General features: G+C 38.2%; 1 protein-coding gene across 8 annotated transcripts in view; it reads right to left on the bottom strand.

Annotated features, from left to right (window-relative positions):
* synrg (synergin, gamma) overlaps positions 1 to 23,495 on the bottom strand; it is a 110,714-nt gene that overhangs the window by 48,080 nt on the left and 39,139 nt on the right. For all 8 annotated transcript variants that reach the window (XR_015752328.1, XR_015752329.1, XM_043718368.2 and 5 more), the window contains 2 exons: positions 22,778 to 22,840; positions 19,343 to 20,323 (listed from right to left, as the gene is read on the bottom strand). Coding sequence is in view for 6 of the 8 variants with exons in the window: in XM_043718368.2 (XP_043574303.2) it covers positions 19,343 to 20,323; positions 22,778 to 22,840 (1,044 nt within the window). In the remaining 2 variants the exon portion in view is untranslated. The remainder of the gene's footprint in view (positions 1 to 19,342; positions 20,324 to 22,777; positions 22,841 to 23,495) is intronic.

The raw sequence follows: 23,495 nt of genomic DNA, 5'->3' as shown, positions 1-23,495 counted from the left end.
TATTTAAAATACAGATTAGGATTTACATGCAAATAGAGCAAAATACAGAAAGAAAAGCTTAAGAAAGCAGATTCAAATAGAAAGTTTTTTGAAGAATCGAGCATTTTATACAAGAGAGTGCACATCAATACAAAAAGCAGTAAGATAAATTTGTTAGAATGCAGTTGAATCTTGTTAAAGGTATAACCAAATACTGATTTCAGGTATACATTTTTATACACCAGGCTTTGATCAGAAATTCTACATACATGGTGTAAAGTGGAATTTTATGTTTGCATCAGGTATTCTTTGAATCAACTGTATAGGATTAAGTCATCAGCAAAGCTGATTTGAAACAGAATTTTTGGTTCAACAAAGAAGTTGGACATGAAACCAAGGAATGTGATCAAAATGAATTTAAATCCTGCTTTCAGCACAGTTTAGTTAATTTTATATCTGTGAGGAATAGACCAGTTTAAAATTTTATTTTATTAGTAATTAGTAGATTTTCCTTCTAAAACAAAGTCGCCCTAAAATAGGATTTTTAATTGGAAGAAAACAAATTACTGTCCAGGATTCAATGAATGATTGTCTCGGGATACTATTTCGGTGCTATCATGTCAAACTCTTTGCTATTCATATTGGCATTGTGATTTCTAATGTAAAACACAGCAAGCCCTTGCAATATGAAAACATTAGTTTAAATGTGTTACAAGATGCACCAAATAATTGGTGGTTTTCAAGCTAAAAGCAAGTTGAGACTGAATTGCACACACACACCAACAGGAGGCCAAGAATCAGATTAAAGCAAGTTCACCTCAGTTTTGGTCTATAGTATATCTCCAAGTTGTTTGCTTAGAAGTACAAGACTATACACTGAAAATCATATGGGTACACTACATTCAACACCTCATCAAATTAGAGATGCGTCAGAAATGAATATCAAAACTAAAATAAAGGATGCCATAAATAAATGCAACTATCATAAAATTTAGTTTTAGTACCATGAGAGCAGCTTCAGATTGGCTCCTCCAAATGAGGAAAATGTAGTTTAGCCTGCTTACATATTAATCATGTTTGCCAAAATTCCAATCCAGTCAAATGTGAGACCTCGCATATATTGTGTTCATCTCTATTGTAGATACCAAGTCCCACGACTGCTGGCAATTCTCTCTCTCCTGCATTTGCTGCGGTTTTCACTCACACTTCAGCTCATTTTGAAATAATTGAGGGATTCTGCTTGACTGGTCTCAATCTAATCCACCAGGAATGGAATTTTAAATGTTTTTCACATGGTGGGGCTTTTTAATTTTACACCTTATTCACATTTTGTCAATCTTTAGGATCTGAAATATAACTTTTAACTGAAACCAGTAGTCAGATCAAAATCAAATGTTGCTGTCTCAATTCATTCAGGCATTGTGGCTGTGTAAACAAGATTTACATGTAATCAATCCACAACTGAATGTCACATTAATAATCACAGTCAAAGTGGTGTGTAAACTCAAGTACACATAGTAAGTATTGTGGGATTTACTTTCACAATATTTCTTAATGGACTGAAGTAAATGTCATATATCAAGTAGTGCGTGTTCTATTTTTATTATTCTCAAATATATAAACAATGGACTATACAGGGTCCCTTTCTTCTCAGGAATGTTTTGATTTTAAGGCTCATGATATGTGCTTGTGTTATGTCAAAAAAACAGATTCCGTTATTCAAGCAAGCATAAAATAACACAAGTCACTATAACAGGGTTATTAGATCATTCTTGTATGGGAACTGGTTTTCAAAAAGCAGCACCTTTACAAAACTGCAATCTCTGGGTCTACTGGCCCTTTGATTTATAAACTTTTCACTGTTCCAATTAAAAATGTCTTTAAATAAAAGCCCTTAGTATAGTCTGGTAGCTTCACAAATTACAGCATCTGATTTCTCTTCCATTATTAATACAACTGTATGAAAATAAAATACTTTTGCTTGGAATTATTTTACCAGACGTCAGCATGGCTAATGTACCAACCATTCGTTCCCTGATTCAATTGAAGACACTTCAAATGTCATCTACTATTAGTATTTCCTTTAGTTGTACTTTTAAAATGTTACTTGTTGAACCAGATAATCCTCATGTATTAAATATTTTACAATGCACATTATCTCAGTTTTAATGTTGCTATTCACAATAGGTTAGAGGTGATACCGATTTTCACAAGTGGGACCATGATACTGTGGAAAAGGCTCATTCAGCTGCTCAAGCATAATGTGTCTTAAACTTAAAGTGTCTCTTTAAGATAACAAAGGGCAACTCCTGCATCTACTGGATCAGTTAGAGAAGATACACAGGTCAATTAATCATCCAATCAGCTTTCCCTTTGTTTTATTTTTTTTTCTCTTTAAAAGCATAACACCAAAACAAGTCAAAGTTATTTTCTGTTGACATCTCTACATGAGTAAAGTTTCTTCAGTTCTTTTTTTAAAAGCACAATACAGAAATTCACAAACATTTCACCAGACCCTAAAGTATGATGGCAGCATCTCTAAGCTTCCAGAGGTCTCCACTATGAAATAAGCTGAAGACCAGTGAATTCAGTTTTTTGAACAAATAACCATATAGCACACATTTTTAAATTAAAGTGATCATACACATGGTAGATCGATCTTTGGTTTGGAAATGGAGCAATAATCTTATCTTTGATGGAGAACCATACTATTGACTATATCCCACTGACTTAATTCTAAAAAATAAAGACAAGGTTCCTGCTACATAGTTATGGCCTCTTCACCGTCAAGGAATTTGTAAATTCAATTTTTTTGTTAAGGGATTTTGCACAACATCAAGTAGAGTAAGGTTGCAAGTATTTGAAAAATCATTTCACCATTTCAGCAAGGAAGATACAATACATACGAATGCTTATAAGTCAGTCATTTGTATCATAGAAATTTAAGTTATTCAGTAATTTGTATAAAATAATATAAATAACAAGTTAAATGGAAATTTTAATTAAATATACTGATAAAGTTAATTATGCTAAAAATCCAGTTAAATTAAATGGACTTTATAATCACAACCTCATAAGAGTCACTGTTCCTATGTTGTTGAGTTATTCTTTACTTGTATTTATGAGTTAACTCCTATTTTTTCATGCTTGCAGTTACATTCAAGATATTATACTTTTAATGCAAGACTCTAAGCAAATGTATAATTCTGCCAGACATGATTCCACTGTGCAATACATAAAGGCTTAAAAATCCAAAAAATATGCAAGTCATGAGGTTCCAACAGCAGAAGTTTGGACAGGCTAATTAATACTGCTTTTCAATCATAGTTATCACTTAATTTCCTCTGAAGATCCTATCTTCCAACAGAGACAACCACATCATATCCTACAAATCTTTCCACTAATATCTAGCTGCATCTATATGCTGCCATTTTTAAAAAAGGTGATTCGCACAGAACAAAACTAACACCATCTTTATTCACATATTCCAAATCCCAATGAAATGGTTCAAATTTATGGAAGAAATTTAATACGTGCACAACTAACTGAAAACTCATTTAAATATCTTATGCTTGCAATTCAGAACAGGTTAAGTGCATTATTTTATAATTGATGTTGATTATTACAATTCATTCTGGCAGTGATGCTACTGAAATGGTTCAGAAACTGATGAGGCACACGTGCCTGAGAATGCCATGGTTTAATGCACATTAATTTGTGTGAAAATGAACACTGCTCCAATAGATCAAGGTCAGACCATCAATGCTGGATTATTTTAGAGATGTAACTCTAAAACTGTAAACAGAATAATACAGCTGCTTCCAGAGGGTCCAAAACCTAAATAAAGTGGTGAGTGCGAGAAGGTTTGCTGGCCCTTTGAATACAACGGAAATGACCAAAAATGTTAAGTGGCATCTCTCGGATTGTCTGTAGGCTAACTAAGTTGACTGCCAACCTATTTTTTTTTGTTCAACAACAAAAGTTAAAATTCTCCACCAATAAAGGGCTATTGGTGTTTTGACAATTCATCAGCCATTAGAAAGGCATGGTAACCGGTCACAGTATAAAATGTGCACGTCAATCAGATACAAACACAGTTATAGAAAAATAAGGACTGCAGATGCTGGAGATCAGAGTTGAGAGTGTGTTGCTGGAAAAGCACAGCAGGTTAGGTATTATCTGAGGAATCCTGATGAAGGGCTTATGCCCGAAATGTCAATTCTCCTGCTCCTCTGATGCTGCCTGACCTGCTGTGCTTTTCCAGCAACTCACTCTCAACAAACACTGTTATACTGTTATACTCTGTTGCCTGCTCAGTCATTCAATACGATCATAGCTGATCCTCCATCTCAATGCCAAACTCCCACTTTCTCTCTTTACCCTGATGCCTTTAATATGTAAAATAATTATTAATCTCTTTCTTGATCATACTCAATGATTGGCCTCCTATGGTCGCAAATTCCATACGTAAATGAATGAATGCCAAATCTAGTCCACTTTGCTGATCACCCACTGAAGTCCTAGAAATGCTGTACAGTAAGATCAATTAAATCAAAAAAACTTCATATGCATTTCTATAAAAATCTGGCCATGACAACTGATAATCATTAGCTGACTGATAAAATCAGTTACTGGGAGAAAATAAAATACTGACACAAGGAATTGCAGCACCATTGGCTATTGAATCTGCAGGTCAACATTGCTCCTCAGTAATTACAAAATCTTCATATTTCTAAAATGCGTCATTTGTTTAAAATAACTTGCCCTCTCTAGTGCCCCATTCTCCATTGAATTCACTATTCATTCCCTATATTTGTCAGACACTCTGCACATCCACATGCCATTCTATCTCAACATCAGAATGTTATCTCACTTGCTTTTACACACAGCACTGAACCAGACTGAATTAGACTAAATCAGAGACCTCAGATACTAATCTGAATTACAAGACACATTTTAGCATTCTAAAACAAGGTAATTCGGAGTAAAATAATAGCTAGAATCTATTATAAAAGATATGATAAACTGACATGGATAACAAAGATCTGACTGGGCATAGTCCACATGGATTTGTGAATAGGAAATTGTATTAGATGAACTTGTTGGGAATTTTTTTTTTGAAGATGTTACTCTCAAAAATCAATAAAGGAGAACTGACAGATGGAGTATACTTGGATTTTCATTCAGAAGACTTTAATAATCTCCCACAGGAGACCAGTTAGAAAAACTGAAGTGCATGGAATGGGAGGTAATGTACTGGCTGTGACTGATGAGATAGAAAACAGAGGGTAGGAGCAAATGGATCATTCTCACGTTGACAGGCTGTGACTAATGGGATACTGCAAGGATCCGTACTTGGGGCCCCAGCTGTTCACAATGTACAATGATTTGGAGATGGGGACCAAATGTAATACATCCAAATTTGCAGATGATACAAATCCAAGTGTAAATGTGTTGGAAAGATGATGGAAATGGAAAGAAGCTTCGGGGGGATTTGGACAAGATTAGTGGATGGGCAAGAACAGTGCAGATTGAATATAATATTGAAAATAGTGAGGTTATCCACTTTCTAGATTAGTGGTGCTGGAAGAGCACAGCAGTTCAGGCAGCATCCGAGGAGCAGTAAAATCAATGTTTCGGGCAAAAGCCCTTCAACAGGAATACAGGCAGAGAGCCTGAAGGGTGGAGATAAGTGAGAGGAGGGTGGGGGTGGGGAGAAAGTAGCAGAGAGTACAATAGGTGAGTGGGGGAGGGGATGAAGGTGATAGGTCGGAGGGGGGAAAGAGGGTAGAGTGGATAGGTGGAAAAGAAGATAGGCAGGTAGGACAAGTCATGGGGACAGTGCTGAGCTGGAAGTTTGGAACTGGGGTGAGGTGGGGGAAGGGGAAATGAGGAAACTGTTTAAGTCCACATTGATGCTCTGGGGTTGAAGTGTTCCGAGGCGGAAGATGAGGCGTTCTTCCTCCAGGCATCTGGTGGTGAGGGAGCGGCGGTGAAGGAGGCCCAGGACCTCCATGTCCTCGGCAGAGTGGGAGGGGGAGTTGAAATGTTGGGCCACAGGGCGATGTGGTTGATTGGTGCGGGTGTCCCAGAGATGTTCCCTAAAGCGCTCTGCTAGGAGGCGTCCAGTCTCCCCAATATAGAGGAGACTGCATCGGGAGCAACGGATACAATAAATGATATTGGTGGATGTGCAGGTAAAACTTTGATGGATGTGGAAGGCTCCTTTAGGGTCTTGGATGGAGGTGAGGGAGGAGGTGTGGGTGCAGGTTTTGCAATTCCTGCGGTGGCAGGGGAAGGTGCCAGGATGGGAGGGTGGGTTGTAGGGGGGCGTGGACCTGAACAGGTAGTCACAGAGGGAACAGTCTTTGCAGAAGGCAGAAAGGGGTGGGGAGGGAAATATATCCCTGGTGGTGGGGTCTGTTTGGAGGTGGCGGAAATGTCGGCAGATGATTTGGTTTATGCGAAGGTTCCCCACCCCTTTCCTTCCTTATCTGTCAATGTAGTTAACTCAGCCACATGAGGGAGATTTAAACAATCCTTGGATAAGCACATGGATGATGATGGGATAGTGTAGGGGGAATGAGCTCAGAATATTTCACAGGTTGGCGCAACATAGAACAACAGTGCAGAACAGGCTCAATGTTCTAACTTCAGTTTATTGTTAACACAAAATCTATAGCATTGCATGCTTTTGTTTCAGTGAGAGATCACTTCGTTAAAATCAAAATAAATAAAAATATGATCGCTCAGTCTAGTTTTTTGTTTGGAATGAAACTTATCTGGTAATAACATCAGCTGGGATCGGACATAGCCATAACCTCATCAAATGGCACTGCAGGCTTGTAGGACCAACAGGCTGACTCCTGCTCTTTATATGTATATACCTCCTTCACGTTCTTCCCAATTTCAATCTCCTTGACATGCTTATCAATTTCTCCAATAACCTACTCAGCTCTTCCCAGATTTATCATTAGGCCTGTCATGCCTTCCCTTCATCCTAGCTGCTACTTATTCAGCTATTTTTGTTTCCTTCTATGCTTACTGATGTTGTTCCTTTTTTCTTCAAATTTATCTCCGTCAACACTTTTGTTTAAAAAAAACCCAAACTTGATTCCATCCAACTTACATTTGTTTACCATGTGATTTGTATTTTTTCAAAGAAAGGTGTTTCACAATCAAAATAGCCAAGAATCAGATTCCAAGCCCTCAATGGGATTAGGAAGGATAATTTAACATTTGGTTATAAAAATGCACTTTGAGTAGGCTTTTACAAGTCAGAATGACAGAGAGCAAGGCTGTCATGGATCTGCAAACTGGTGTAAGTGGGAATGCACAGAAGTCTGAACAAAAGGCTTTGAGGAAGATGCTTAAAAAAATAGATTGGGGTTATCTGAAGGTGGCAGTGAGGATTTTAAATTGAAAATGCTAGGGGAGCAGTGAACAAACAGTAAGGATAGGAATGATGACTGAGCAGATGTTTGATCCATCTCCTTTTACAGCTTCTCCTTCTGCACAAATTCCCGTGGGTATTCTATTCATGCTTCCTCCTATTCCCCAGTTACATATTGCTATTGAAGAATATTTGCATATACAACTTCCACATGTCAGCTTTTACTGGTTTATTATCATTCCAGACAATTAACTGAAAATATGCTAGCTGTCTGGTGCAACGTCAAGAATGAGCAAGCACCTAAGATTCAGCATCAATAAACTCGGGACACTGCTTAGCTACTGTTAAAATCTCTCTCCTTCCTGCTCAGCTCCTCACTCAGTTTCAGCCTGGTGATATGCAAGACCAATATGTCATTCCTGGACTAGAATTAAGCTTAATAATCATGTCTATTCATCATAAGAATGCCTACTTCCATTGTCAGAACAGATTTGCCTAAATAGTACATCATCCACCTAATTCCCAACTGACCTCAGAACTCTCACTGAATGTATTCAGCACAACTGGTTTGATTTCTCAATGTTTGTCTTCCAGGTTCTACTGGTTGTAAAAATTCCACGTTATCCACAGGTCGGCCATTTAATACTTTACCCCACATCCCTGTCAACCAACTTCCCAACTCCACTGAAATGATTCAAAATAAAGTTTTGTTTTACAAAATGGAAGTTTCTTAGATTACACCGCCAACATGAATGTTCACCCCTTGTATTCAATTAGAGAAGGCAACCTGAAGAACTTCAGCTGAATTTCTCTGGAACAATACACAATAGATGATAGAAAAATCTATCCGTTTGTTTATGCAATAGAGATGAATCAATGACTTGAGCTTCATGTTAGTTTACGGTTGTCCCTCAATGCACCAAGGCCACATTAGCCTGGACATCGTAAACACACTGCTTGATGACAACTCTGCAGTGGAAAGGAAGGTGTGCAGACACGTGGCAAGGTAACATAACAAAGCAGGATCATAATTATAATATAACATGCTTTTTGTGGCAATTGTATGCTGGCAAACACAGAATATATCTAGCATATATCAAATTACTTTATTATAAATAAAGAAGTGTTCTACAATCTTTGTGGCAATTAGTTCTGTTACAGTAGTGAGATTAAAAATACTGTAACAGGGATGTTTTTGTTAATCAAATTATGAAATGGCGCATCATTAATAAAAAATGCTTTCGCACCTTTTTTTCTGTAAAGTTCAACTTTTCCAGAGATTCAGGGTGTACTGGAACTAGACAATATATTAAAAATGGTTATACTAAATGGAAAAGTGATCCATACAAGGAACCAGAATAGAGGTTTATCTTCAAATCGATAATGTTATCTGATGAGTTTTGCCTTGTTCAGGAATACCCTTGCTGCTCACCAGAAACAAAAGGCTGAACAGAAACAGATGCTGCCCTGTACACCACTATTCACAATTAATAATTTATTTGGATACACAGTTTTGTTTGGACAAATCCTTTATTCATTCATTCGATGTGGGCGTCACTGCACAGGCCAGCATTTATTGTCTATCCTAATTGCATTTGGATACTGACTGTACCAGTACCTGAGCCATCATGAGTGATGCTGAACACTGTACAATCATCAACAAATATCGCAACTTCTGACCTTATGACAAAAGGAACTTCAATCATTGATGAAGCAGCTAAAAGTCTTTGGATCGAGAACACTATCTTGAGAAACTTCCGTGGTCATGTTCTGGGCTGACGTAACTGACCTCCAACGACCACAATAATCTTAGTGATAGTTAAGATTCTAACCAGCAGTCCTGAGAAAGTCTGTAGCTTTAAAACTTGTCTTTAAACATTTAGACTAAAATGTAATGCTGAATTATAGAACACATTTGCTGCACACCAGAAAATAGATAGGACAGACCGGGAGGCTCGATAAAGGGGGAAACCCAAGGAATTACTTAGATTAGATTACTTACAGTGTGGAAACAGGCCCTTCGGCCCAACAAGTCCACACCGACCCGCCGAAGCGTAACCCACCCATACCCCTACATTTACCCCTTTTAACCTAACACTACGGGCAATTTAGCATGGCCAATTCACCTGACCCGCACATCTTTGTGACTGTGGGAGGAAACCGGAGCACCCGGAGGAAACCCACGCAGACACGGGGAGAATGTGCAAACTCCACACAGTCAGTCGCCTGAGTCGGGGAATGCAGAAGATAAAAACATCTGTGCTCACCAAGTGATAACAGGATGCTCTAAGGCAATTAAGAACACTTGCCTTAGCATCAGTGAATCTGTGTATACAGGACACCAAGTGATAACATTCACGGCTGTTCCCTTGTGAAACCAATGAAAGTGTTTGATTCTGACCCTGAAACGAAACTTGTTATTATCAAAAGCCTTGTAATTGACGGTCAGGTCCTGTCAATTATAATGAATTCTTCTTACCCTTGCAAGTTAGGTAGACAGAGAAAAACATCTTTGCTGTTACAAGATCCTGACTTGAGAGTTCAAAAGAACACTAGAGAGACCATTTTAGTGCAGAGGTTGCTGAAGCCAGTAGAAAATTAATTCTTAGTGCGCACCTGCTATGGATTGAACTTAATTGCATTCTTTGAGACTTTATGATAATATTGAGTAGCCATTACCGATTATTAAATACAAACTCTGTAAAGGGTAATATTGATGAAGCTTTAACTTACTTGCTGTTCTTGCAGACCACTCTACAGACCTTACAGACTGCCCCACTGTCATTTCTAAATAATCAGATCTTATTTCTTATTTGAATTTGATCACAACCCTGGAAAGAAAGCATGTTTAATTTGAAGACTAATGAATCAGTTTAAATGCAACCTTACAGTAACATCTCAGCCTCAGGTACAAAATGATTTAGTGCTTAAAAAGCAGGAGTCTGCTCCTAGCTTAGAAATTATTCTAGGCCTAACACTGAAGAGAATCTGGCACAATGTGTCAGGAAGCCATTTTATGGTCAAAAGTTTCCCCTGCTTGCTAAGAAGCCACTTTGTAAAACAATTGTATCTGACATGTGAGCTATGCAAAGTTACCTTATGAACTCTCCAATTAGCTCAGACTGGTACCTCTTTATGATAGGAGTTTATCTCGCTTGCAGGTGCCTAACTCGGTTAGGTATGTTTTTCCCACCTGATGAATGGCTTAGGGCCTGTAGGAGTGATTAGTCAAGCATACGCAGACCTGTCAATTAACGTTTCTTCCTTACTAATGATTGTTTTTCACTGTTATCTGTCTAATTAAGAACATGCAATGTTTTTGTAAACTTTTGTATAAAGGAAACCACTTTGTATCAGTACATTGGAGTAGCCTACAGGGGCACTTGGAGAGCTGGTACCCTCCTCTCCTAAGTTATTAGAACCTAGTTAGTTTAGCTTATAGGTATCAGCGTTATGTTGTAACAGTGATGCTATTGGTGAATAAAGGGGATGACTAAAATTAAACTAAACTGTAAGTTTTTTATTCCAGACTTCCAAAGAGTACGATCTCCGGGACGAACCAAAAGAGACAGGCTTACAGGTCTGAGTCGAAAAGGGATTCTCTGGGCCATCTCAAATCTGTACTTTAACAGGCCCTCCCTCCCAAAACTGACCTACGTGTTCCTTGATGACACAACAGGTCAAACGCTACCTTGACATCAAGGATAGTCACGTTGGCTTCCCCTTTCCAGTTTAGTTCTCTTGTCCACATTTGAATCAAGATTGAAATGAGGTCAGGAGCTCAGTAAGCTTGAGAGAACCCAAAATGAGCATCAGTGAATTGGTTATTGTTGAATAAGTGTGGCTTGATGCTTCTGGTGATATAAGAGCAGACAAGTGATTTTTGGCCAGGTTGGATTTGTCCTGTTTTCGTATACAGGACATATTCCACCGAGCAATGTGAGATGTTGACTAAGTAGGCACCAATTTTGTAACTACTAAGGGTGCAGCTAGTTCTGAAGCACAAGTCTTTAATACTATTACTGGAATGTTGCCAGGGCGATAGCCTTTGGAGTATCCACTGCTTTCAGCCATCTTTAGATATCCTGTGGAATGAATTCAGTTGGCTAAAGGCTAGCATCTGTCATTCATGGGGACCTCTGGGAGGAGGTAAAAAGAGAAATTGTCCACTGGGCATTTCTAGCTGAAGATGTTTGTAAATGTTTCACCATTGTCTGTTCCACAATGTGTTGGACTACCCCATTATTAAGCATGCAAAAATGGAGCCACCTCCTCCTCCTGTTATTTAAATGTTCACTACAATTCACAACAGAATGTGACAGGACTGTATACTTTAGATGTGATCTGTTGGTAGTGGAATTGGCCATGCTAAATTGCTCATTGCGTCCAAGAATATACTAGTTACGTGGATTAGCCCTGAGAAATGCAGGGTTACAGGGATGGGTTAGGGAGGTGAATCTAAGTGGGATGCTCTTAGAACGGTTGGTGCAGACTCAGTGGGCTGAATGGCCTCTTTCCATACTAAGGATTCTATCATTCTAATGAAAAGTCTGTTGTCACCAGTGAATCTTTAATATTCTAACAGGGATGAGTTACAATGTTTCAAAATTCCATAAAGGTATAAACTAAAAACTTCTCAACATCCAAATGAAAGCAGATTTGATAATTATCTATTATTATAGAGTCTGCGATGTACAGCATGGAAACAGACCCTTCCATCTAACTCATCCATGCTGACTAGATACCTCAAATTAATCTAGTCCCATTTTCCAGCACTAGGTCCATATCCCTCTAAACCCTTTCTCTTCATATACCCATCCAGATGCCTTTTAAATGTTGTAATTGTAACAACCTCCACCACTTCGTCTGGCAGCTTATTCCATACATACACCACCCTCTGCATGAAAAAGTTGCTGCTTAGGTCCCTTTTATATCTTTTCCCTGTCACCTTAAACCTATGCCCTCTAGTTTTGGACACCCCTACACCAGGGAAAAGACCTTGACTATTTACCCTATCCATGCTCCTCATGATTTTATAAACCTCTATAAGGTCACCCCTCAGCCTCCGATGCTCCAGGGAGAATAGCCCCAGCCTGTTCACCTTCTCCCTATAGCTCAAATCCTCCAACCCTGACAACATCCTTGTAAATCTTTTCTGAACCCTTTCGAGTGTAACAACATCTTTCTGACAGCATGAATACCATAACTGAGTGCAGTATTCCAAAAGTGGCCTAACAAGTGTCCTGGTACAGCCACAACATAACTTCCCAACTCCTATACTCAGTGCTCTGACCAATAAAGGCAAGTGTACCAAATACTTTCTTCATTACCCTGTCTACCTGCTACTTCACTTTCAAGGAACTATGAACCTGCACTCCAAGGTCTCTTCGTTCAGCAACCCTCCCCAGTACCTTACCATGAAGTGCATAAGACCTGCCCTGATTTGTCTTTCCAAAATGCAGCACCTCACATATATCGAGATTAAACTCCATCTGCCACTCCTAAGTTACATCATCCCACACAACAAAAAGGACATGCAATCAAAGGTTGAAAATTTAACACAAATATGCAAGAAATTCAATTTAGCATTTAACATGACCAGTTTATGCCTCAGAATTTTTAGAATTAATTTTCAGGATATGAGCATCACTGGTAAGACAGACATTTCATTATGCATTCCTAGTTATCCTGGTTGACATGACTGATTGGCTTGCATTTGGCATTTCAGAGAACAGTTAAGAGTCAAAACATACTAATATTGAACTGGAGTCACACACAAGCTGCAGGTTTTCCTCCTAATAAGAGTTACAATAAACACTTTCTTGCAAATCTAAATATTCCCACTTCCTACTGTCCATCCTCACTGCAACAAATTCAGTAAAACATTCAAACAGATTTTTTGGTCTCCTGCTGTGTCTCCTTATTCTAATAACTCAGAAAATGACAGCAGTAATTTACACTGCAGGGATTGGAACACAATTTCAAGAGAAAACCAGTTTCTAACTACTGCCATTAGTTTTCAATATTTGCTGTCCTATCCTGCCAATTAAAAACTTATGCTTTTGTTTTCTGTTTGTGGATGTAGGTGTCACTGACAAGAGTCTGCATTTACTGCCCATGCCGAAGGTGTAATAAAGCTACTAGAGTACTGCTGCTATTCAAGTGGTATAGATACATTCACAGTGCTGGTAGATCAAAAACTCTGTTCATGACAGCATGATGGCTGTATTACCAGATGGACTCCAGTGATTCAAGGAGGTGGCTCATCACCAACTTCTCAAGGGGAAATACGGATGGCAACAAGTGCTGGCCTCTCCAGTGAAGCATGTATTCGGGACTACCTTTTCATTCTCACTCCTTTCATTGAGGGGGTGGGAATGGAGGAGGGAGGGGTGGGGGGTGGGAAGATGCAGTTGCATTGTAACATTATCTTCTGTATTTGTTTGATGTATAGGATATTTTGAAGCAGAATTAGAAGAATTTATCAATTCTTAATAATTCTAAATACATTAAACCTAAAGCTCCAATACATAAGGAAAACATTACAGAATTTAAATGGCACAATAGACACAAGTGTTTTAAAAGGTAACTGACACACAAAAAAGCCATCACTCTATCTGCACTCCGATGAGGTATCTGCAAAGCGGTAATGTTTTAACCAGGTAGTTAACATGTTTTTTTATTGCATCTCAATCTCAGATTTAAATTTACCAATTACAATGACATCCACCACAAAACTACTCACAGAGTAGCTCCTAAACAGTTTAAAGCTAAAAATTCTACATGTATTTGTAAGTAATTCATCTTCCTTCCTGGGACCTGGGAGACAAAATGGTCACCTCAGCCAAAAGGTAGCTCCCCACTCTCTTTACAATATCAGCAAAAAGGCTCCTCCAGTTCAGATTCCCCCTTCCAACTGACTTTCAGCTCCAGCCTTTGTCAACCTGTTTGTGTACCACAGCTGCCTGCCTCACCAGTTACTCACTCACTGGCAGTATTTACGAAAACTATGCACTGCTGCTCCAATCACAGGTTGTTTCTCTTCCACATGCTGCTGATAGGCTCACTACAAACTTATCAGCAACAAGCATGGGACTGAACCAGCAGCTTCTTACCCTTTCTTTTCAATCTATTCACAAAGACAACTTTCTGCAGTCATTTTGAAGATGTTGGGAATTGATTCAACTGCCACATCTGTCTACTGAGTGTTGTTGCAGTGCATCATGTAATTGGTATGCAGTGCAGCCTTGGTGTGTGCAGGTGCTGGTGGGAATGTAGTTTAAGGTGGTTAATGGGATGTTAATTAAGTAAGAAATAAGAAAGACTGCTTTCTCTGAGGAGTAAGCTTCTTGATCACTGTTGGAGCACACTCATCTAGGCAACTGGGTAGCATTTCATCACTCTCCTGGTATGTGCCTTGTGAGAAGACCCTGTGCCTTGTTTTTAATTTTAATGCATGAAACTTCTTCTACTCAGTGAAAAGTAATAAGGCTCTGAATTTTAATACTATTGCAGGATACCTTGGCTGTAAACTCATTTCATCGTGAAATTGCACAGTTACTTCTAAGTAACAAATTAGTTTGGAGGTGGTGTGCAGTTAAATGTATGCAGCATTTCCAATCTCTGCCCTAGTGTCAGTGTTTATACAAGAGGTCCAGTTACTTTTTTGCCCAACAGTAACCTCAAACTATTGATGGTGCATGTTTAGCAGTAGTAATGCTGTTGAATGACAAGGAGGAAACACAGTTAAGTAACAAGGAGGGTAATCTACAGGAACTCACATTCTGCTCCTACAATCTTTTCAAATTTAAAAGTTGGCATTTCCTAACCACTGGCTTATGTAATCGCCTTGTCTGCTACAGCGACGATCTTTATTTAGAGCTTTGATCTGGAACCCAGATATCTTAAAACATAATTAAAAAGCTGCACTGTTGATAGCTGTTCAATGGAAAAAACTGCACACATTCTGTTCCATGGATCTAAACATATTATTTAATGAAGTGAGTATAGGGGGAAGAGACAGAGAGAGAGCACATGCGCGCAAGTGAGGAGGAAGTGGACTGGAAAGGTGGGCGTAGGATAAGAGACGGGAAATGACAAGAGACAGAAGAGCATGTAGGGTGGGAAAAAATGTTGTAGTGAGTGAAAGTTTAAAATCTAATGTAATTTATACAGTATAACTGAACAAATGAGAAAATTACAGCACCAGCTAGAATAAATAATATGAAATATATAGACTGCGTGAAATTTACATGTTTTTGAATAATCCTTTACACTCGTCTTCAGCAGTAGGAATTTTACCAAACTGCAAAATAACACTGCCAGTCTTCCAAGCACTGCAGCACTAGAGTTGTTATAAAGTATGAGAACCTCCCACATACAAGTGAACTGCATCCAACAAAAGGCCATGAATCTAAACTCCATGTGACCAATACATTGCAGATTAGAGATTTTATTCCTTTGTGTTTAACAGCTTGAAAACCTAACTTCTAAACTCCAATTTTTATATTCTCTCATAATTTCAACTCCAACTTAAAGAAACTATTTGTTACCTGTTTAAATCTCGTAAGTAAGCATCCCATTTTAATTTGTTTTAATTTCTACACATTAAACTCATTTTAGTCATTGAAAAATGATAGGGATCCCTATTTTTAGAACAGCTTAGACTACAGCCCATTGGCTGCAAATTTATTTGATCACTAAATCACACATTTCATTACAGCTCCTGAATAACAAAATGTTTAGAAGCTGGTGTGCAATTATAAAACAAAACCAGATATTAGGAAAGCAAATGGTATTTCATTGCAAAATGTTGAGGTGTAATTTGTAATGTGCACTATGCCAATCACGTAAAAGGTTAGTGCATTAGCTATGTCCAAAATATACATGAAGGATCGGACTGAGGCACTTTTGGAGTTGCTAAGGTGTAGAAGATAAATCATTCTACTGTAGCTGGTCTTTGTGTTTTTAAATACTGGAATAAAGAATACCTTCGCTTAGTCTTTCAAATGGTTTCTGCAACTAATCATTAGCCAGAGATCAATATTTTCAAAGCTGTAAAAAGAAACGGTCACCCATTGTTATTCTTGCATTCTACTGGCACCAGTCTACTAAAAGCTCAGATGGAGCTCTGGTCATTTTTTTCCTTTTATGAAAGTATATGCTGACTTTAAGAAAGCAATTTTTAAATAAATGCTGTTATTCTTTAAAAAAAATCTCTTTCTGAAAAGCACATTCCACACCAGCAGGGAATGCCAAAGCCAGTGAAACATTTTTGAAGGACAGTTATCATTGTTTTGTAGCCAATCTGTGCACAGTGAGGTCCATGAACAATTATTATTACACATTTACTCCTCATCTACGTTTAAACATCAGTTTCTTTTAAACTAATCATTGACTGCACAATGGTGTACAATCCATGATAATGGAAAGATTACACAATGTAGTATAAATGATGCAGCAAAGTTAAATGCTTTGGCTGTTACGATCGGAGTGGTCATCAATTAAGGTGCAACATAAAGAATAAAGTTCAAGAATTTAGAGAGATTGGAAACTGGTTGCGATAGGTGAATGACGTATTGCTTATGCCTCCAACACTTGTAGTGAGGCATTTTGCAGGTAAATATATTATTTTAATCTACATCTAACAAACCAGGTGGCAATGGCAGCATAAGTGGTCTGTTGCAACAGCAGTAAGTGGGAGGTTGTACACAACATTGACAGCTTGGATGCCACATCTGCAGTGCCTGCATTGCATGAAACTTCAGCTCAGAGTTGTTGTGCTGGAATCCAAGGAGCAGACATTGCAAAGCATCAATGGAGGATACCATGCCTCCCCATCCCACCCCCAACCACCCCAATTTTATGAAAAAAGATAGCTAATGCTGCCTGTGTAAATGAAGGCAAAATCTGCAGGATACACAAAAAACTGACAACGGCATGTTAATGCAGAACAATATCAGGTGAGGAAGTGGTAGTGGTGACCAGAAGTAAAAAGGAAGCTGGTAGGGAGAAGACCATTCAGTCAGGGGAATACTTACCATACTCTACAGATACAAACATAACGTCAAAGGCAATGCTCCCTCTAATATTTTCTACCACTGTGCAGAACTCAGTGTGGCAATATCTTCCAGAAGTTGAAGCCATACATTGGATGCCAATTGGTGCTCGCTTCCCAGTGGCTATGCAGTTGCATAACTTAGAGAGAATGATGGTCCAAGGTTGTGTTGTTTGGCAGATGCTAGTTAAGGACATCTGCGCAACACAAGAAGATGGCGTACTCTGGTAGTTTAAATACAAATAAATTATTCTCAAATGAACAGTGTTACCAACCATTTCTCATGTATGAATGTTCTAAGCTCATTAGGACAGTTTCAAATATTAAGTCTAACTCTGCAGGTGCACTTAATTGCATACGTGTCAGTTTTAAATGTTGATGTGCTCTGGTCAAAGATTGAAAAACTCAATTCTACTTACCAATTTCCCCAACATATTTCCACAGCAAGAAGTCTTCACTTCATAAACAAAGAAAATATTTACTTGCTAGTGGAATTAGGTACATACTTCCATACTGCCATAAGAGATTGGCAGATCATAGTCTCGGCACTGTGAGCATTTGATTTAAAAATCACTCGTCTCAGTCTAGTCAAATTTTGGGCAGTCTTTCCAACTTTTTAAATAATCGACTTAACTGTTTCCTGATCACCATTCAAATTTAGTCTGGTATGTCACACATGCACGGATGAAACAGTTTATAACCTGTTTTAAATAGCAACCTGGTTATTTAATTTCTGGCACATTATTTCTTCCATATTATTTTAACATAATAAGAGCATATATGTTTAAATGGAAGTACAGAAACATTGTGGGAACCCTTTTGGCCTGCTTTCAAAACTGGTATTTGCTAAACCAGTCAGCAGACCTGGAAATCCTTCCTAACTCCCACTCAGCTTTGTCATATATTATGTTCGTATACATTTTTGTCCAGTGGGTTACTTGCATGTTACCATTCAACCCCAATTTGCAATCTGTTTTACCATCAATCCAACAGGCTGCGCTCAATTATTTTAACACAGGGAAAATTCAAGTTTCCACCTACATCCAGAATCAAGCCCAAAACTCTTGAATCGCGACTATGTTTTAAAAGTAGTTTTAAATAGCTTTATAGAAATATAAGTAATACTGGCCTTGGGTGAAAGTGCCCTCTTTAATCTCAGGATTAAAGAGAGCTGACTGCAAATTTGTGGGAATATTACAGTTAAAACTAGGCACCATGTTAAGGCACCATATATAAGTAGTCATGACTGAATATGCAAAATCAAAATACTGTGGATGTATGTCCAAACTAAAAGGAAGGGAATATGCTGGAAAAACCCAGTAGGTCTGGCAGCATCATTGGGATATGGTTGCCCACAAAATATTAAAACGGAAACAGTGATCTGTAATCCTGGTTGAAAGGATGCAGGTAAAATAATTCTACTAATCCAGTACCAGCCAGGATGACAATGATTGTCACTCTCTGTGGAATTGTTTGTTATACTGTAATGGTTGACATGAATATTAGATATCTGCACAGAAATCGTGAAGATCATTTAGATCATTCATTGATTCAAAGTACTAATGTGAAACAACTGTGGCATTCCAAGTGGGAAAAAATATCGAAAATAACTCTGCTAGGTTAATTAACTGATGAAAATACAGTGGACAAAGGTACCCCAACAATTGAAGTTGCCCAGTGATAGCTCAAAACCAAGGGCAATTTTTGGATTGCTCCACTAAGATTAGCAACTTAGCATAATTATACTCACTAAAGAGCAGTGACAAACAGATCAAATCCCAACAGCCATAATTATACAGAATGGAACATTACATATAGAAACAGTAAATCATTGGTGCGGCATTATAGAAAGGAAACTGCAGTATGCAGACGATTTGGCTGTAACTACCAGATCAATCGAACCATTTCCTCACCTGTAACTGGAGGCGGCTGACCAATGACAGGTGGTAAATCCAGCGAGCTGTCAGACAACACATGCTTCAAATCACCACCAACCTCAGCTGACTTCATGTCAAACTGACCGGATAAGGCATCTTCTGAGTCCTCTTTACCAATACTACTCCCACCAATTGAAGGAAGGTCCAAAGATTTCACTGAGGCAGAGTCTTCTTTTGCCTGTTTAAAAGCAGAGAGTTTATCTACGAAAGCCTTGTCCGAGGTGCTGAATGCAAGGGACAGCTTGGTAACTGGGAAGTCATCCTCATTCTTTTCTTGGGAAAGGGAGGAATTGTCTTTTTGTTCCTCAAAGCCCATTATGGACCCTTCCTCAGGTATCTGTTTAAAGACATCATATTTGTCTACAGCAGTGGTTGAAGGTTGTTGTCCACCTTCTGCTGTGCCAAGTGAGGCATCAAAAGATGCTGTGAAGCCATCATTCTTCTCCTGCCTGAAAACACTATATTTATCATTTGACTTTTGTTCAGAGGATCCAGTGGTGTTGGAGCTGCCAAAAGCTATAAAATCTGCAAATTCATCCTGACCCCATCCCCCACCTGAAGTACTGCTGGCTGCTACACCAAAAAGACTGAAGTCCCCAAAGTCATCAGTTCCACCAGCAGTTTTGCTACTGGCTGTGGAAAAAGTACCAGATGATAGTGATGACAATGAAGATGTAACACATACAGATGAGGAAATGGATGATGTCACAAAAACTGGTGGAAATGACATAGAACTGCTCTCTCCAGTATTACTGACAGAAGTAAAAAGGTCCGTGAGATTGAAAGAGTCTTTAGGCTGTGTTACTGGTTGCGGTTGAAGATATGGCACCGAAGGAAATGTCGTTGAGAACGTCTTTGCTTGCTCTGATGAATCTACTGGTGAAATGCTGTCTGCAGTTTTGAAGTCTGTGAATCCATCATCATTTCCTGGTGATTTGAATTCTGCAAAGCCCTCCCCTGCAAACATACATCTTTTCAGTGACAAAATATCAGCAGTTAAGAATAGAATTCTATGTTTCACTTTTCACAGCACACAAACACAAGCATTTTCAAATTAGTAACTACGACCAAAGCACCAACCCATACCAAGCATGCACTGCCAAGTAAAACCCTGCATTGAACATACCACCATTTAATTTTTCATTGTAGGGAAGAGGGATGATCAACGAACCAAATTTAAATACCCAACCAGCCCAAATGTGGGCCATTATGTAAATCTGGAAAAAAGAAAGTGAGAATTTTAACCCAGCTTTGATGGACGAATGGTCTGGATATTTCCCATTGTGCATGCGTGGCAGCATTCTGCTAAGTATCTACTGAGCCCACACATACTCTCTGGTTCTGCTTATATGACAGCACAGTGGCAAACATTAGAACCCACCTTTGTCTTTTTAAGGAAAACATTGTGTTATTTAATTCTGTTTGAAATTTTAATTTTGCTACCTGGAATTATTTCAGTGATTAAAAGGATCTTGTAGGGACTGAGGAAATGAGCTTACTACTTCTTAATACAGTACTTGAAATTAACTGTCAACTTTTCCGGCCCAGGCAATTGGCTTTCAATCCCTACTTATGCTTCCAGACCAAATCCCACGACCAATGTGAGATAGTAATTATACTTTTAAAATATGAATGAACCTATTTGGAGACCACATTAAGAGATGGAAAACAAAATTTAAAAAACAATGTTGCATTGTTCCCTCCCACCCTCCGTAAGGTATTGCTTTCATGTAATGGACATTGAGTACCAGACCTCAACACTATCAGATAATGAAAGGAACTACAACTATTCATTCATCATTCAAATGAGCTTTCCCAACAGGGAATCAATTTATACTAACTGACTTTGTCCTCCTGAACTGTGGGAGATTGAAGCCAATTGTAGACACACGGTGCCACTGTGGCTCAGCACAAAGCAAAGATCAAACTTTGATGTATCTGATCTCTTTGCCTCAGCCTTTCAATTGGGAAGGCTGCCAAGCTATTTGGGAAGCTGCATCTACATATTTTCAATGGGTAATCATCAACAAAAATGCACATACTCTCTTAAATAAAAGTGGGGGTGAGAAACAATCCTTTAAGATTGCAAATCTTCAGAATCTCATTTTTTGCTAAAGGCATATAGCACCTCTATCTCACAGTGTTTGAATTTTTGCGAAGTTGCAATGGTCAAGGTTTTTCACTTTGTGTGAAGAAATAAAAAATAAAATTAACAAAGTGATCATAACCCAGATTTAGCTCATCTAAATTTCCAGATCCTTCTTCAAAAGAATAGTATCATAATGCTTTCTGCTTTTCTTGTTTCACTGGAGTTATAGTTTTCTAGTGTAAGTAACTGGCAACACCACAGCGCTTCATGACCTGAACCAAAGTAAATATTTCTTCCCTCCTCCAAAACTGCATCTTATCTCCCTTTTACAGTTGGGGATAAGGCAACCTGTTCACAGTGACAGTGGTAACATGACAGTGCAACTCTCACAGCAACTCAGGAAAACCGACACTTATCGAGTTTTGGTTTTTTCCGCATGGGAACGCCTTTGCAGTGCAGTTTTTCTTTCCCTTCCCTATAAGGAATCCAACATCAGAAGAGTGGCCAGAAACTATTTTCTGGTATTTTATGTTTAAATAAGAATATCCTGTTCTACCCCACCTCAACTTATTGTTTTAAAATTGCATATTAAACAAAGGAAGAAAAAAGAAAATAACACACTATGAAGATTAAAACAATTTAACTTTTACAAACAATTCAAATATTTTAACTGGAACAACTGAATTGAACATACAAGCAAAAACATACATAACATGTAAATAATTTTGCTCATCATCTAGAGATCTAAGTACTACTGGCACACAGTACCAATTCTTAAAACTCATTTTCACTTGTGTTACTCTTTTGCAGCTGGTAACTGCAATAATTAATCAGAAAACAATGAAGTGGAAGGCTGGGATAAAGAGGAAGTTGAATGTGAGCATAGTTATTGCTCAAAATAATATTCCATATCTTGATCAAAAAACACATTGCCAGAAGGCAGTTGGGGGTATCATGAAAAATGGGTTGTAGTGCTTCCACACGCACACTTTTAATCACACTTTGTCATAGTGGCCCATTATAATTACTGATTAGTGTTTAATTGCTGTACAGAGAATATCCTGACTTCTCGTCACCATTAATTGTCAAGGGTGGTTGTAATTCTGAGCTGACGAAAATAAACTTTGAGATGTAAAGTTTCGGGAAAACATTATTAATGATGTAAATTGCAGAGTAATCAGCAAGTCTACACAAGTTAAATACGTGATCAATTTCACTACTTTGGGTAGCGTGAGGCCTCTCATACAAGGAATCCAAGTACTTTACTGACCACTGTTACTGTATGCATGATTGGCTCCAAACACTACTGTAAATCTACTCACCTGAGGATTTATTCTCTGCGCTCTGGCCAAGTTCACGAAAAACACTGTATTTGTCACCAAAATCTAAATGAAAATTTAAACCATGTCATAATAGATTCAAGTAGATTGTATCTTTTCACCTTATTGCATTAACAATGATGCACTGAAGTAATAACTCAGTGAGTAATATTTTCTTAGCTAAAATATTACAAACTCAAAATAATTGAAATGACAGTTTATAATACAGCGTTAATCTAAAAGTTCACACTTTTGCTGCCTCAAAATATCTTAGAAAACTGTGTTACATGGTTATGTCATGGAGGCAGCTGATATTGGTAACTGCAAATAATAATAGATGCCTGAAAGGTAAACTGCTCCACCATCTCCCCAACTTGAGGATTGAACATGTGTAAACCAGAAAGAAACATATAAAGTCACCACAAATATCTCCCTACTAGAGAGGCACTTGGGTCAAATAAACATTGGGAGTCTCAATCTTGGTTCGATTTGCATTTTCGTGTCCAAATTAATGTCACGATTCCATGGGGACAGCTGTGAACCAGAATAATCAAATTTCCCAACACCCAAATGAAGAAATTACCAACAAGATTTCATTTTTTGTACCTTAAACACAAAACAGAACCAATGCAAACTAGATGCGAACAAACAGGCAAATGATAGTTCAAACAAAAATGGGAAATTTAATTCTAAATAGTTGTGACAACAAAGATGCAGTTTA

Source organism: Chiloscyllium plagiosum, unplaced genomic scaffold (assembly GCF_037043375.1).
Source record: "Chiloscyllium plagiosum isolate Xiang-an unplaced genomic scaffold, Cpla_swu_hap1 HiC_scaffold_31, whole genome shotgun sequence".
In the NCBI taxonomy this organism is placed as follows: domain Eukaryota; kingdom Metazoa; phylum Chordata; class Chondrichthyes; order Orectolobiformes; family Hemiscylliidae; genus Chiloscyllium; species Chiloscyllium plagiosum.
This window is presented reverse-complemented; position numbering and strand designations above follow the sequence as displayed.